Source organism: Tursiops truncatus, chromosome 4 (assembly GCF_011762595.2).
Source record: "Tursiops truncatus isolate mTurTru1 chromosome 4, mTurTru1.mat.Y, whole genome shotgun sequence".
NCBI lineage: Eukaryota > Metazoa > Chordata > Mammalia > Artiodactyla > Delphinidae > Tursiops > Tursiops truncatus.
In genome coordinates this window covers 6771487-6787129 of record NC_047037.1, presented here as the reverse complement: position 1 = coordinate 6787129, position 15643 = coordinate 6771487, and the positions used below count along the sequence as shown (strand labels likewise).

The following is a 15643-nucleotide window of genomic DNA, read 5'->3' as shown; positions in this document are numbered from 1 at the left end:
CCATGGGTACTTTCCAGCCCATCTGAGATGAGCTTGACTCTGTACGACTGGTCCCTTAGCCTCACCTCATTCCACCTGAGTCTCGTGGGGGTGGGGGGTGGGGGTGGGGGTGGTTGGGGGGGGGAATGCTTTGTTTTGTATATTCAGCTGCCAGGATGCTAGTGGGGGGTGGGAAAGGTGGTGCAGAAGCCATTTCCATCTTCCCAGAAGTGGTGCAGGAGAAGTCAGGTGGCTGTTTCTTCCGTCCCATGTCTCCAGCCATTTCCTTTTTTTAATTTTTTGGCCCACCATGCGGCATGTGGGATCTTAGATCCCCGACCAGGGATTGAACCCGCGCCCCTTGCATTGGAAGCACGGAGTCTTAACCACTAGACCTCCAGGGAAGTCCCATCCAGCCCTTGCTAAGATTGGCGGATCAGTCCCGTCTCAGCTAGAGTGAACTAGACCCCAAGAGCGGGGCCGGCCGGGAATAGAGAGGCCTCCTTCAGAATGATCCTTGTTCCTGTGTACTCAGTTTCTTGTGGAATGTGCATGCTCTTGTGCACCTTTGCTTCTCACACCTGCCAGAACTCCAACATGTGAATAATCATTTAAATGTTTTTCAAATACACGCAACGTGTCAAAGGGATAGGAAGTTGCAGTGCCACACCATTGGCCTTGGAAATGAATTTTCAGTGCGAAGAACCCAGAATTTAAGCTAAGAGGCTGGGTGCTGGTGAGAGGCTGGGGGTGCAGGTGATGGCTTGTCACGGAGCAGTGACAGCAAGACAGGAAGGAGGCAGTTCATTTTGCCTGGAAGCACCGGTCTGCAGGGGTGGAAGGTATCACTTGAAAAGGCATTCTAGGTCTGATAGTGTTCTGCCATGGAGAACTGCGAGATAGCAGAGTTTCAGAGAGGAGCCATTATAGTCTTTGAGCAAAGACTGTTGAAATCCTGTTTTATCTGAGAAACTGGATTTTTATTATTATTACTATTTCTGGTTTACCCAATTTGTATCTCAGGAAAGATGATAGTTTTAATTTTTAATAATAAGTGAGGCCCAGGGCTTCCCTGGTGGCGCAGTGGTTGAGAGTCCGCCTGCCGATGCAGGGGCCACGGGTTCGTGCCCCAGTCCGGGAGGATCCCACATGCCGCGGAGCGGCGGGGCCCGTGAGCCATGGCCGCTGAGCCTGCGCGCCCGGAGCCTGTGCTCCGCAACGGGAGAGGACACAACAGTGAGAGGCCCGTGTACGGCCAAAAAAAAAAAAAAAAATAAGTGAGGCCCAAAACAAACAATAACAAAAATGGTTTTCTGATGAAAATGGACTGAACAATTTTTTTTTTTTTTTTGCAGTTTAACACGAATCTCAAACATTAGGTAGAGGATAATTCTAATGAGCTTTAGCTGAACGTCCAATATTTGAACATAAGTCCTAGCCACTTGATTTTCAGTATTTCCTGAAGGCAGCCAGCACACGAGACTGAGGCAGGACATGGACCCTTTGGTATCCTCCAGGGAGGAAGGTTCAGAAGCACTTAAACTGCAGTTTGAATGTTGCCCCTCAATGGGTAATGAACTCTGGGCAAGCTCATGTATCTCAGTGGCTGCCTTTTAACTGTTCTAAGCTTCTTTCCATAGAGATTAAAGCAGTTTTCTTATTTCTCTATTACATTTGCCACATAAGTAGCATTTCATGTGTTCAGATTATAGTAGTCGTTCTGTTTCTAAGCCAAGGGACAAAAAGGACCCCTCTCCCCTCCCCCCTCACACCTCTTGTGGTGCTTAAAGAGAAATTTTAATTACCTTGCATAGTAGCAATTCTTTTTCCCCCATAGCAAACTCAGTTTGCTTCTTGCAGGTATTTGCTAATTATAGTGTTATGTTCGTTCAGCCCATAGTTCTGGCACGCTTATGCTGTTCAGCTGAAAAATCAGTGTTGCTTTCTTTTTATCTCTGTTACTAATGGTAGGGTAAAGCTACCACCCACTTCTCCTTTTAAATCCCTTTTCATTGAATCTGACAACATTTGAGGCTGTTAGGGATTTATACCTGCAGATTTGGCGGCAGAATCTCATACTGAAGCCGGAGGTGCCATTTGCGTCTTGGGCACCAGCTCAAGGGGAGGGCTGCAGACTGCTTCTCACACCTGGTGAGGTCGCCGTGCTTCTCAGATGCGTCTTCAGAGCTTACATCCTTATCTTCCTGCTCTTCATATGTTGCCGCTTCTGCTTGGCTTTAACGTGTGCCTTTCCCCAACGCCACCCCCATCCACCTATTTACACGGTTGTTTTTAAAAACTTTAGTATCTGCATTTCATTCTAAAAGTGATAAATGGACATGTTGATGAAAATTTGATTCACAGGGAACAAAGAAGCAAAAGACCACTATAACCCTACCACTGTGATATACTTTTTGTGCTTTAGATATTTCAGTTTTTTCCTCCGTGTACTGCGTTCTTTTATTCTACATATAATTTTGTATCCTCTGTATATAAAACAAGCGTTTTCTCATAGCATTAGATGAGCCTGTTCTTTATTTTATTGAAATAACTAAATGTATGTATGTGTATATATATGTATGTATATATATATATATATATATATATATAAAATATAACACACACATGATTATTTTCCTAAATTATTAATGGCATTCTTCTTTGGTGAGTCTCTTTAGGGCTTTGTGAAGTGTTCCCATTATATAATTACTGATAAAGAAGGAGCCTGGAAAAGGAAAGGAAATTTACTTCTGTGATAAAGGGCAGTTGGGCAAATCTTGAGGGCTGTGTGAGGTGAAGGCAGGGTCTGCTTAGCACAAGGGGGAAATGCACCGAGAACCTTCCGTCTTGTCAGCAAGGTCAGAATGTGACCTTAGTAAGGATCTTACCTCCTGTTGCTGTCAGTCTTTCTGTGTTAGATAAGAAACATACTAAAGTGTTTTAAAGAATAAGTTAATGGTGGCTTGCTTGGCAAAAGGCGACTCATGTCGTTTCTGTAAACCATGAATTACACAACTGAGTGCAGGTAGATGTTCACGCAAATGGTACCTTATTCTTAAATCTTCTGAGTATGAACAGCAAGTCAGAAGACCCTCAGGACCTTTCCCCACCTGTCTTCACTTCCAAAAACGCAACCTCTCCCACCCCGAGACCTTCTGAAGTCTTGCCGGATTTGATTAATGAGAAGACTAGTGGCACTTTCAGTAATTGTGATGATGATGATGATGATGATGTTAATGTAGGTCCTTGATCAGTTGTCCATACTTGGTCTGTTTCTCAGTTCAAGTTTTAAGGTAACTTGACACCTTTATAAAGGTAACATAACACATGGGCTATACATTATCATAGCTTTAGGGGTGGGGGCAGGTCCCCCAAAGCAAATCCATTTATAGAGACTGTAAGTAGTCTTACGTATGTTTTGTTGCCAAATGGATTAGGGAAAATACTTTTTTTAAGGGCTTTTGGATTTCAGAATTTCAGAGACAGGATAGTAGACGTATATACTAGCTAACCTTTATTACATCATTGCAGTGTAAACTTCTTGAGGGCAAGACGAGGTTGTGTTCCCTCTACCCTCCAGCACCTGGCACAGCACCTGGCATGTGGTGGGCATTCAGTGTTTGTTGAGTGAATGAATGAGCACTTCCTAAGGGGTCATCACCATTTGAAGCATGACATTAGTGTACTCCTCACTACCATCTTCTGCAGGAGTTACTGTTGATATTTCCATTTTATAAAAGTGGAACCAAGGAAGAGGAAAGTTAAGAACTTGTTCCAAGGTCACACAAATAATAAGTGGTGAGTTTGGTAATTGGATTTTAGAACCCAAGCTCTTAGCCATTATTCTGTACCCCTCCATGAGAATTAATGTACCTTAAAAAGAGGCTTTCAGGAAGACATTCCAGTACTAGAAGTATAGATTTGTGTTGGTATTTTAATCATAGTTCTTCTATTTTGGGGCACATAAGAACTGTCCAAGGTACTTATCAAAAATCAGTTGCCCAGACCATTCTCCCAGACTCCGATTCAGTAAGCTTAGGTGGGGTTTGGGTATCTATACTCTTACCAAGGTATTCGGGTGATTTCTGTGAGCCCCCAAAACTTGAGATCTGTTTGTTTATAACACGACAGGAAATATAACGTAGTAATTAATCACACGTTCTGATCTTGGCCCTGCAATTTACTGGTTGTGGGACTTTGTACCAGTTATTGAGCCTCTCTGTGCCCTAAGTCTTTCCATCTGTAAAATGGGTACAGTAATGGATCCTATCTCATAGGTTGTTAGGAAGATCAAATGAGTTAATATACACCAACTACTTAGAGCGGTGTCTATCCTATAGTAAGAGCTATGTATGTGTGTGATAAATAAAAATAAAATACGTAACTCATTGGGTTGATGTGAAGATTCAATAAGAAGTTCTTACCCAGAGAAAACCATAATTCAAAAAGACACATGCACCCCAATGTTCATAGCAGTACTGTTTACAATAGCCAGGACAGGGAAGCAACCTAAATGTCCATCAACAGAGGAATGGATAAAGGAGACATGGTACATATATCCAATGGAATATTACTCAGCCATAAAAAGGAATGAAATTGGGTCATTTGTAGAGTCATGGATGGACCTACAGAGTGTCATACTGAGTGAAGTAAGTCAGAAAGAGAAAAACAAAATACTGTATATTAAGGCATATATGTGGAATCTAGAAAAATGGTATAGAAGATCTTATTTGCAAAGCAGAAATAGAGACACAGAAGTAGAGAACAAATGTATGGATACCAAGGGGGAAAAAGGGGGCTGGTGGGAGGAATTGGGAGATTGGGATTGACACATATACACTATTGATATTATGTATAAAATAGGTAACTAATGAGAACATACTGTGTAGCACAGGGAACTCTACTTAATGCACTGTGGTGACCTAAATGGGAAGGAAATCCAAAAAAGAGGGGATATATGTATATGTATAGCTGATTCATTTTGCTGTACAGTAGAAACTAACATAACATTGTAAAGCAACTATACTCCGATAAAAATTAATTAAAAAAAAAAAAAGAAGTTCTTAGGACAGTGCAGGCACATGGCAAGGATTCCATAAATACTATAGCGGCTTTTGTGATGGAAATGATGGTGCCAGTGACCGCTCTGTGGAGGGCTGGAATCTGGTTCTGAGATTCCCTGAGGGGGACTGGGTGGAATCCATTTCCACTGATGTAATGCTCCGTGTAGTCTAGCTCGTATCTATCTATGCAGAGCCCAAAGAGAATACATCTGTAGAAATGCGTTCTGTTATTAGAATATACCAGGGCTGCCCAACTAAATCATCACTTGAGTCATAATTGACTAGCATATTTCTTCTTCTTTTTTTTTTTTTTGCGGTACACAGGTCCTTTCACTGTTGTGGCCTCTCCCGTTGCGGAGCACAGGCTCCGGACGCGCAGGCTCAGTGGCCATGGCTCACGGGCCCAGCCGCTCCGCGGCATGTGGGATCCTCCCGGACCGGGGCACAAACCCGTGTCCCCTGCATTGGCAGGCGGACTCTCAACCACTGTGCCACCAGGGAAGCCCCTTGACTAGCATATTTCTAAATTGAAGATGGGATGCTGGTGTTCATGTGATTGCCGTGGGTGGTCAGGGCTTTTGTCCCTCTAGTAATGCATTAGTTTTGACCTCATGCTTGCCTTTACTCTTGTGCCTAGGTTTCTGTCCATGTTAGAAGAAGAAGTTTATAGTCAAAACTCTCCCATCTGGGATCAGGATTTTCTCTCAGCTTCTTCCAGAACCAGCCAGCTAGGAATCCAAACAGGTAAAAAAAAAATTTTTTTTTGCATAAATCAAAAAACAACCAGGAAGTGTTCGTTACGGTTCACTCTGCATTTATTTGTGTTTTTCATCAAGAATTGAAGACTAGCACCAGCAAAAAAAAAGTAAAAGCTCTGGCAAACCTTGCATCTACATCTCTGTTGGTGAGGAGAGCAGGTGCAAACCAAACAGTTAAAATAACAACAGCTGCTGCGCCTGCTGTGGGAGTTTGCTCAGCCCGCGCCCCACAGCTGTACGGGAGGTTTAAACCCAGGCGGCTCAGGTCTGCAGTCAATGCTGGATCTTTTTGAAGACACTTACAGTCTCGGTCAATGGCCATATATGCCCAGGAATCGTGTCTCCGTCTGGTTTCTGAATCTGTGGGGTCTGGTTTGGGCATCAAGTTGCTCTCGTGGATAATGGTAGGATAGTGAGTCTCAGGACGTGAAATGGGGTCAGGGCGTCAGCTGGCATTGCCTCGGGTCAGCCAGTGGCCTCAGCGAGCACTTTGTGAGGAAGGAAGATGTGTAACTCCTGGAGTCACACTGACCCTAGAAAGAGGGTCTGAATTCCTGCCTTGGATGCTCGGCAAATTTGGAGAAGTTTGGCAAGAGATGCCAAAGCAGTAATTTGTATGTGGCCTTGGGGAAAGATAGAATGCAGAATTTTGATGTCGAGTTTTTAGTAGATCTAGTTCAATGCGTCACACGGGGGCTCTTAAGTATTGCCTCCAGCAAAGGGTAATTTTATTCTCGCCTTTCCCCCACCCCCCAATTTTTTAAATTGAATACATACAGTGAAAGGCAACCTTTTTAGTATGTGGTTCTGTGAATGTTGGCAAACACACGTAGTTAGTTGTGTAACTACCACTACCATCAGAATATAGAAAAAAAATATATAGGACAACTGCGTCACCCCAGAAAATTCCCTTGTACCCCTTCTGTAGTCCATTCAGTGCTCTAACCCCCAGCTTCGGCAACCACTGATTTGTTTTTTGTCCCTGTAGTTTTGCCTTTTCTAGAATGCCGTATGAGTGGAATCCTAGCGTTCTGACTGGCTTCTTTCACTCAGCATACTGCATTTGAGAAGGTGATTAAAACTTTTTTTTCATCTAGACCCCAAGTTTGGATGCATATAATTAAATCCTTCCAAGCAGAGTACTTAGGGAATGAGGTATTTTGGTTTGGATCAAACCATCTTTGCTTGGCTTCTTGTTACCAGAAACATCTTTTGTGCTGTTTTTTCACCTTAAGTCATAGAATATAATTTCATGTTTCTCTGGTTCAAAACCTGTAGCGCTCTGGGGCTTTTCTGTGCATGGACAGAACTCCAGACCTGAGTGTCAGCATTTCCTGGCCGTGCTCTGTGTAGCACCTGGGCATGTGTTCTGTATTTCTCTCTCTGTCCCCATGTTGTTCACTTTGTCTCTGTCTTTATCTTACCTAACTTTCAAATGGCATCTCTCCCACAAACTCTTTCCTAATTCTCCCCATGCCTTCCAGTAAGGGCTGGATCTCCTTTCTTCCGAATGTTCGTGGAAGCTTGATAACATCCTATCGCCGGTTGTTTAACTTGGCAGCACCGTGGCATCACCCATGTGATGTAAAATACTACTGGTTTCGAATAGCGTTATTTATTTGTGGTATGATTAATTACAGAACTTTATTAATTTGGGATGCTGTCAAGGAAGGGAAGAAAATATATTAAAAATTCAGAAGAATTAAAAAAAAAGTTTAGAAACCACTTAAATTTATAGCCTGACTCTTAGTGACTCAGTAAAATATGCCATATAGAGGTTCTTGTTTCAATAAATAGTTAAGAATTGCTTCTATCCGTTTTTGCCAGTAGATGCTTCTGTATGTTTGAAAATAATTTCCTTCTTTCCCACAATTATCTCCTGATTTTCTACAGTATTTATGGCACTGGTTTAGATACTGAGAATAGCTATAAATAAAACAAAATGATTTATTTTAAGGAAAAAAAAAATACTACTGATCTCTGAGGCCCGTCCCAAGAGGGTGTGATGTAACTGGCCAAGGGCATGGCCTGGACGTGGCCAAGGACGTGGGCTGGACATCGAGACTTTAAAAACTCCTCAGGTGACCTGATGTGCAGCAGTCTGAGTCACACAGCACTCACCTCATGCTACCCTCGCCCCCTTTTCTCTGTATGTCTCTGTCTCCTATGAGGGTGACTGCTGCATGGTCAGAGACCCAGTTTTGCCACGAGAATAGCTGATACTTCCAGTAAGTGCTCGCCCTGAGGTTTGCTTCCTGTCTTTGAGCCTTAGCACAGACCATGAGAAGCTGGTGTGATTATCCCCTTTATGTGGATGAGAAATGAGAGCTCAGAGAGGAGCAACCAGTTGCCCAAAGGCAGAGCTCGTGAGTGATGGGACTGGGCTTCACACTGGGTCTAATTCCTGTCTCTTGCCCTGTGTTAAGAGCCAGAGCTCTAACCGCTGCTCTGCACGGCCCCAGTGTGCTTTGCAAATGTGCAGGCGAGCGCATGTGGAAGGAATGAGTGAAGAACATGGGCCGGGGACACCAGAGCTATTTGTCAGGGTCATCTTAGTTCTTTTCTGGAGGGACTTCTGGAGAGGATTCCTCTCTGGGTGAAGACTTCCCTTGACCCTCACCTGCTCAAGATGCCTCCCAGTCTGTCCCACTTCCATTCCCAGTCTGTCCCACTTCCATTGTGTTGTCTGTCATCACACAAGATGGAGAAGGCGGGACGTCTCTGACCCTCTGGGGATTTCAGATTCATCTCTGTGTCTCAGGTTGTCACCCAGTTCAGCTGGTTTGTCAGTATTACCTGCCGCCGTCGGAAGCAGGCTGTCTTCTCCTGTTCTGCTGTAATTGCAGTGTGTTCTCTGGGGGAAGAGAAAAGTGTAATCACCTACTTAATTGGCATGTCTGCACATCTATGCAACTGTGATAAATGACATTCATAATGATGGCCCTGAACTTTTGCAAGGTACTCAGATGTCTTCTGAATCACCAGAGCTTCCCCTTTGTGTAGAATCGCTCCAGTGTACTTAGAAATTCAGAAGGCTTGTGTGCTGGGAGGAAAGCCGTACAGCCTGGTGCTTTAGTATATTCTGATCCCCCGTTTTTTTCTTTTTCTTCTGGGGGTGATGGTTTCCTCACCTATGTTTTATTTATTTTTATTTAAAAATTTTTTTTATTGTAATGACCTATATGGGAAAAGGATCTAACAAAGAGTGGGTATATGTAGATGTATAACTGATTCACTTTGCTGTACGCCTGAAACTAACACAACATTGTGAATCAGTATATTCTGATTCTTTACATACCAACTGCTGTCCAGTTAGGATCGCTGTGGGTCCATGTCTCTCCGTGGCTTGGTTTACTTACTCCATCACTCTCTTGGCTAATGGGGAAAGTCCCCCGTAGACCACACTGTGGCTGCCTTGACACCAAGATGAATGTGCTCTCTGGGCATCTGTCTGCACTGAGAATGTCCGTGTCCCTCATCAGTCTCACCTCATCAGCTACGGATCAGCAATCACACTAGCACACAACGTCCTACTTCCTATGAAGGCCTTTTTGAAAAAAGGCAAAACAAAAAGGTTTTGTTTGGAAATACTCTCGAACTTGCAGAAAAGTTACGAAACTAGGACAAAGCAGTCCTGTGTGCTGTATGTTCTTTGTTTAATTGTTAACATTTGCCATACTTGCTTCATCATTTCTCCTGTTTCTCTGTCTCTGCCTCGCTCCATAAATATGTGTGCGTATATGTATGTTTTTTGTCTTCTAAACTATTTGAAAGTTACAAACGTCATGCCCCTCTACTGGCTTCAGTGGGTATCTCTTAAGAGCAAGGACGTTTTCTTATTTAACCGCAGTATAGTTATCGAAGTAAGGGATTTTAACCTTGATGCAATATTATTATCTAATCTATGTGCTGTTTTCCATTTTGCCCCTCATCTCAGTGATGTGGTTTATGGCAATTTCTGTGTCACATCGGGAGGCACGTAACGTTGACCTCTCCCATTATTGCTGGTGTGCAGTTTGATCACTGGCTTAGGGTGGGCTTTAGGAGGTTTCTCCGCTGCAGTGTTACCATTTCTCCTTTTGTAATAAAAAGAACAAAAGTACTTTTGTGGGGAGATACTTTGAGACTATCCTGTCTTTATCAAAATTCTATTCATTGGGACTTCCCTGGTGGTGCAGTGGTTAAGAATCCGCCTGCCAATGCAGGGGACGCGGGTTTGAGCCCTGGTCGGGGAAGATCCCACATGCCGTGGAGCAACTAAGCCCGTGCGCCACAACTACTGAGCCTACGTGCCACAACTACTGAAGCCTGCGCACCTAGAGCCCGTGCTGCACAACAAGAGAAGCCACCGCAATGAGAAGCCCATGCACTGCAACAAAGAGTAGCTCCCACTTGCCACAACTAGAGAAAGCCCGAGTGCAGCAACGAAGACCCAGTGCAGCCAAAAATAAATAAAAATAAATATTAAAAAATTATATTCACAGGTATATTTAGACTGTACAGATGATTCTTCCCTGAATCAATTATTATATACTGGCTGCTTCCCCCAGCCCCTGCCAACTTCCATCATTCCCTTCTTATTTGTTGGAATTCTCCTGTACGAAGAGTTTCACCTTCTCCCCACTTATTTATTTATGATTTTATCAATTTGGACTCGGATATCTTTATTCTATCCAATGGGTTATAATCCAACCCTGTCTTTCTTATCATGCTCACATTGGCCCCATAGTTTTTATTTTAAAGATGACTTCTTTGGGGTGATGGGCAGGAATGGGATGGTGTCATGTGCACTTGGTTCCTTATTGCCTAAGAAAGAAGTCATTTAATACCTTCTTTTCCTTTTCCTGGGGGCAGTTATCAATCCACCTCCTGTGGCCGGGACAGTTACCTTCAATTCAAACTCAGCTTCCCTTGAGCAACAGAATGGAGGGAGCAACAGTCCTTCCTGTAAAGGTGCTTCGGGGCTTGAGGCAAACCCAGGTAAGCTCTTTGAGGGCATCATAGAGGACTACGATTTGCCCTAGAAGCTTTATTATCTGAGGAGTGCCAAAGGTAGACTTCGAACAGATTGTACATGTCCAGGATCTCAATGGTTGGAACTCAATTTGAGCTGTATTGGTTAGTTATTGCTGTGTAACAAACCCACTCAAAATTCAGAGTCTTAAAACTGTAATCTTTTATTATCATAGCTCACTCATCTTGTGTGTTGCCTGGGAGGTGGCTAATCCCAGCTAGTCTCCTTCAGACTGGGCTTGCATATTTCTCATCCTCCTTCTAGGACCATTGGGTTTCTTCACCTTCCCTTGGGGCAGAATATGTCCCTATTATGGTGGCAGAAGCAGCAGAAAGCAAGAAGAAATACACTTTCTTGAAGCCTAAGCTCGGAACTGGTACCCCATCACACCTGCCTCATTTTGTCATCTAAAGCTAATCACATGGTCAAACTCAAGAGTAAAGGGGTGGGGAAATGTACCCTACTCCTTTTATAGGAAGAACTGCAAAATCACATGGCAGAGCATGGATACAGGAGGGGAAAGAATTTGGCCTTGAATGTAATCTGCCGTGTGGGCAAAAACATCTCTTAATCCTAAAGGCATTTCACAGTTACAGGATGTTTTGAAGGTTGCATTTCTGTCCACAGGCTTGACCTCAGACAAATCTTGGGCATGACCAAAGTTTGACATTCAAGAAATGACATAAAAGGGGGAGAGAAGAGGATTTTGAATGAAGTACTAAGCATTTAGCATTGGTGCCACCACTGTCTCTCCCACGTCCAAGGGAGACATCACTAATTAATCTGGAAACTCTTTGCCAGTGAACTTGGATGCAGCCTAAGATGCTTTCTTATCACATCACTATTAGCAATCTGTCAAGTTTGGGGTATATTGGGTATAAGCCTCAACTCCAAAATAAATAGTTCACAGTGTTAATCTTGGGGCATCTTGGAATTTGAAGGCTTCTTGGTCAAATGACTGAAAATATTCTCACTCACCTCCAATCACAACAAGTAAAAAGTTATGAAAACAAGAACTCAACCAAAACTGTTTAGTAAGTAACATATAATATTTGGAGAAGCATCTTGTATAGACGAGATACTTGACATTGCTGTGCTTCTTTTTAGCTAAAGTTGATGGGAATGCTATATGGAACATGCTTAGTGGGATTCATACCTGAGGAATAAATTAGATTTGAACATCTAAAAATTAAAAAAATTTTAATTGTAAAAATAAATGCATTATGACGGAAGGAAAAAAAAGAAAGAAAGAAAAACCAAACATGATAATAGAAGGCACAGAAAGCCACCATGTAATCTACGGAGGAAGGTGGGAGAGAGTTCTCCTTGCCTTCGCCTGGCCTTTCCCAGCACGTAACATGTTGAGAGTATACCTACTTCAAAGGCCAGTGGCCCTACTCACTTTGTGAGGCATCATTTTAAGGCAAAAAAGCATTGTGAGAGATAGTGAGGGTCATTCTGTGATTAAAAAAATTAAATTCACCGGGAAAATAAAACAGTTCATAGGCTTCCCTGGTGGCACAGTGGTTGAGAGTCCGCCTGCCGATGCAGGGGACACGGGTTCGTGCCCCGGTCCGGGAAGATCCCACATGCCACGGAGCGGCTGGGCCCGTGAGCCATGGCCGTTGAGCCTGCGCATCCGGAGCCTGTGCTCCGCAACGGGAGAGGCCACAACAGTGAGAGGCCCGCGTACCGCAAAAATAAAACAACAACAACAACAAAAACCAAAACAATTCATGAGTATATTTCAAATATATAGACATATATACATGACATGCATATGACCACGTATATCTATACATACATACATGCAAACATATATGAAGAGGGAGAATTAACAGAACTGCAAAGAGAAATAATCACTTCAAACCAACCAACAGTGGAAGTCTGGAAGAAACATCTCTGATTCATTCATAGATCAAGCAGACAAAACTGTCAGTAAGGACAGAAGCCCTGCAAACACGATCAACAAGATTAATCTAACATATGTGTAGAGAGCACTCAAAATCGGAAAAAGGCACATTCTTTCCAAGAAGACACTTAATTTACAAATAATTGGTCAAGTCTTCGTCCATAAAGCAAGTTTTGAAAAATTTTGACCTTTGGTATCATATGGACCATGTTCTCTGACCACAAAGTGATAACTAGACTCACCCCTTAATATGCAAATGAAGAGACACATGCTTTAATAACTCATATATCAAGTTAAAAAATGACCATGGAAAATAGAAACTATTTAGAGTAGATCTACGGTTGGCAGTTACTGTGAGGCCTCCTCCCTTCTCTCTCCTGCCTTCCACTGTGCCCCTCCCCTGGTACCTGGAGGGTTGACGTCCACACCTGTCAGTGTTATTAGAAAATTAGCTGGATTGGTTGGCATGTGCTTTGTGGTCAAAATAACCCATCGTTTACCCTTTTATTTTGATCTTCAAGGAGAAAAGAGGAAAATGAATGACTCTCATGTTTTGGAGGAGGCCAAGAAACCCCGAGTGATGGGCGATATTCCACTGGAATTAATCCACGAGGTCATGTCCACCATCACGGACCCTGCAGCGATGCTCGGGCCAGAGGTCAGCAGGGTGAACCTAGGCAGCCAGCTGGTGGACCCCTTCTACTCTCCGGGCCACTCCAGCTGTTGGGAATGGGGATGGTATTGCCAAGAGAGAGCATGTCACGCTACCCTGGTTTGCATTTTGCCTGGTGGTCCGGGTTGGAAAGGCAAGAAAAGCTGATGGAGAGCTGATTCCCCTTGATGACTGTCAGATCACGGGGAAACACAATCTCACACAGCTGAAGGCATTTCTCCTTCAACTTTTTATCTTGAAAAATTTAAACCCTCATAAATGTTGCAAAAAACTCCATGATAAAGATCCAGAGACTCTTTATTTAGATTCACCAATTGTTAACATGCCTCATTTACTTTCCCTCTGTCGCGCTCTCTCTCCTGTGAAGCATTAGGAACCATTTCAGAATTCAATACAGATGTCATAACACTTCACCCCTAACTATATTTGCATGTATCTCCTAAGACTGAGACTGTTCATTCACATTACCTCAATGCAGTTATCACCTCCAGCAAATTTAGCCAGGTTACAGTATTATCTAATGTATGGGTTGGCAGTCTACAGCCTGCGGGCCAAATCCAACCCACTTGCTGGTTTTGTAAATAGTTTAATTGAAGTGTATTGTCTGTGTCTGCCTTGCACTACAAAAGCAGATCTGAATTATTAAGATAGGGGAAGACTGACTGCAAAGCCTAAGATAGTTGTCCCCTGGCCCTTTATAGAAAAGTTTGCTTAGACAAAGTTATATTAGACCGTTGGCCTAATATACAGCCCATATCCAAATTTCCCGTATATCCAAATTCTGTCCATTATAACATTTGCTGCTGTTGTTGGAAGATCAGTCAGGGATCACGCACTACATTTAGTTCTTATGTCTTCACCTCTTTTTTTTTTTTTTGGTCACGCTGTGTGGCTTCCGGGATCTTAGTTCCCTGACCAGGGATTGAACCTGTGCCCCCGGCAGTGGAAGCATGGAGTCTTAACCACCGGACCACCAGGGACTTCCCCTCTTCACCTCTTTAGTCTCCTTTATTCTAGAACAGTTCCCCAGCCCTCTTTTGGTCTTTTGTGGCAGCACTGTTGTTGCAGAGTCCTGGTCACTGGTTTTGCATAATGTCCCTCTACCTGGATTTGTCTGTTTACCCATGATTAGATTCAAGTAAAGCAATTCTGGTAAAAGTACTGCTGTCAGTCTCATTGTGTCCTCTCCAGGGGCAAAGCAGTTTAAGACGTTTCTGACAGCTTCCAGAAAATGAAGAAATGGCTCAGAGATTATTTTGCAAAACCTCTTTAAAAATTTTTTTACTATGGCTCTGCTAGATCAAAATATCCATTTTTAATGTGTCATGTTTCCTTAGAGGTTTATTTCATGGTAGTGAGATAATTCAGAGAACCAGAATGTTGTTAAGAGAGAGATCTTCTTATAAAATTGTTCTCTCCATTTCCTTCTAGATATCCAGACCTGGGGACTTATGACTGTAGTACCTTTTGTGTACTTGTCTCCTGGGGATTTAGTAACTTCACGGATTAGTTTAGCTCAGTTTTTTCAACTATAAAATGTGGATGTAGTCACACATTTCAGGATGTTGGGTGGCTTTAGTAGTGTCCTGGAGTTGACTTGTACTGGTGTGCGCAAGGCAACTGTTACATTTTCAGGAATTTTGTGTGCTGGTTGTTAAATACTTTGGTAGCTTGAAACTGACCACAGTGGCATCTGGGCCCCTGGGCAACGCCATAGACCAGTGAAATGAGCATGTGCCGCCAATGGGCTTTTCTCCCTTGGGGAGCTGTTGTTTGAACGCTGACCTGCACCCCACTGAGTGCTGGCACAAGGTTGTGCTGTGAGCTGTGGTTGAGCGTGGTCAACGGAGACTCCTGTGCAAAGAAAACCATCTTCCAAGAAGAGGTGCTGACAGTATAAATAAGACTGCCGCTATTGGGCCTGTACTGGGATCTGTCATCCCGAGGGTGCTATAACGCTCAGCCAGATGGAGTTCCTAAAAACCAGGGGCCAGCAAACTATAGCCCTCAGGCCAGATCCAGTCTGCCTTCCCCGCTTTTAAGTAAAGTTTTATTGGAATTCTGCTTCACCCAGTCGTTTATGTGTTGTCTGCGGCAGCTTTCGCCCTACAACAGTGTTGGCCAGTTGCCACAGAGGCCTTACGACTTGCAGATCTAAAATATGAGCTCCCTGGCCCTTTACAGAAAGTTTGGGGACTCCTGATCTGCACCAAACCTCCGTGTACATGTAGAATACTCTGGTCC

General features: G+C 43.4%; 1 protein-coding gene across 4 annotated transcripts in view; it reads left to right on the top strand.

Annotated features, from left to right (window-relative positions):
* KAT2B (lysine acetyltransferase 2B) overlaps positions 1-15643 on the top strand; it is a 103060-nt gene that overhangs the window by 63831 nt on the left and 23586 nt on the right. For all 4 annotated transcript variants that reach the window (XM_019934432.3, XM_073803666.1, XM_073803665.1 and 1 more), the window contains exons 7-9: positions 5680-5786; positions 10655-10780; positions 13248-13384. In XM_019934432.3, the coding sequence (XP_019789991.1) occupies positions 5680-5786; positions 10655-10780; positions 13248-13384 (370 nt within the window). The remainder of the gene's footprint in view (positions 1-5679; positions 5787-10654; positions 10781-13247; positions 13385-15643) is intronic.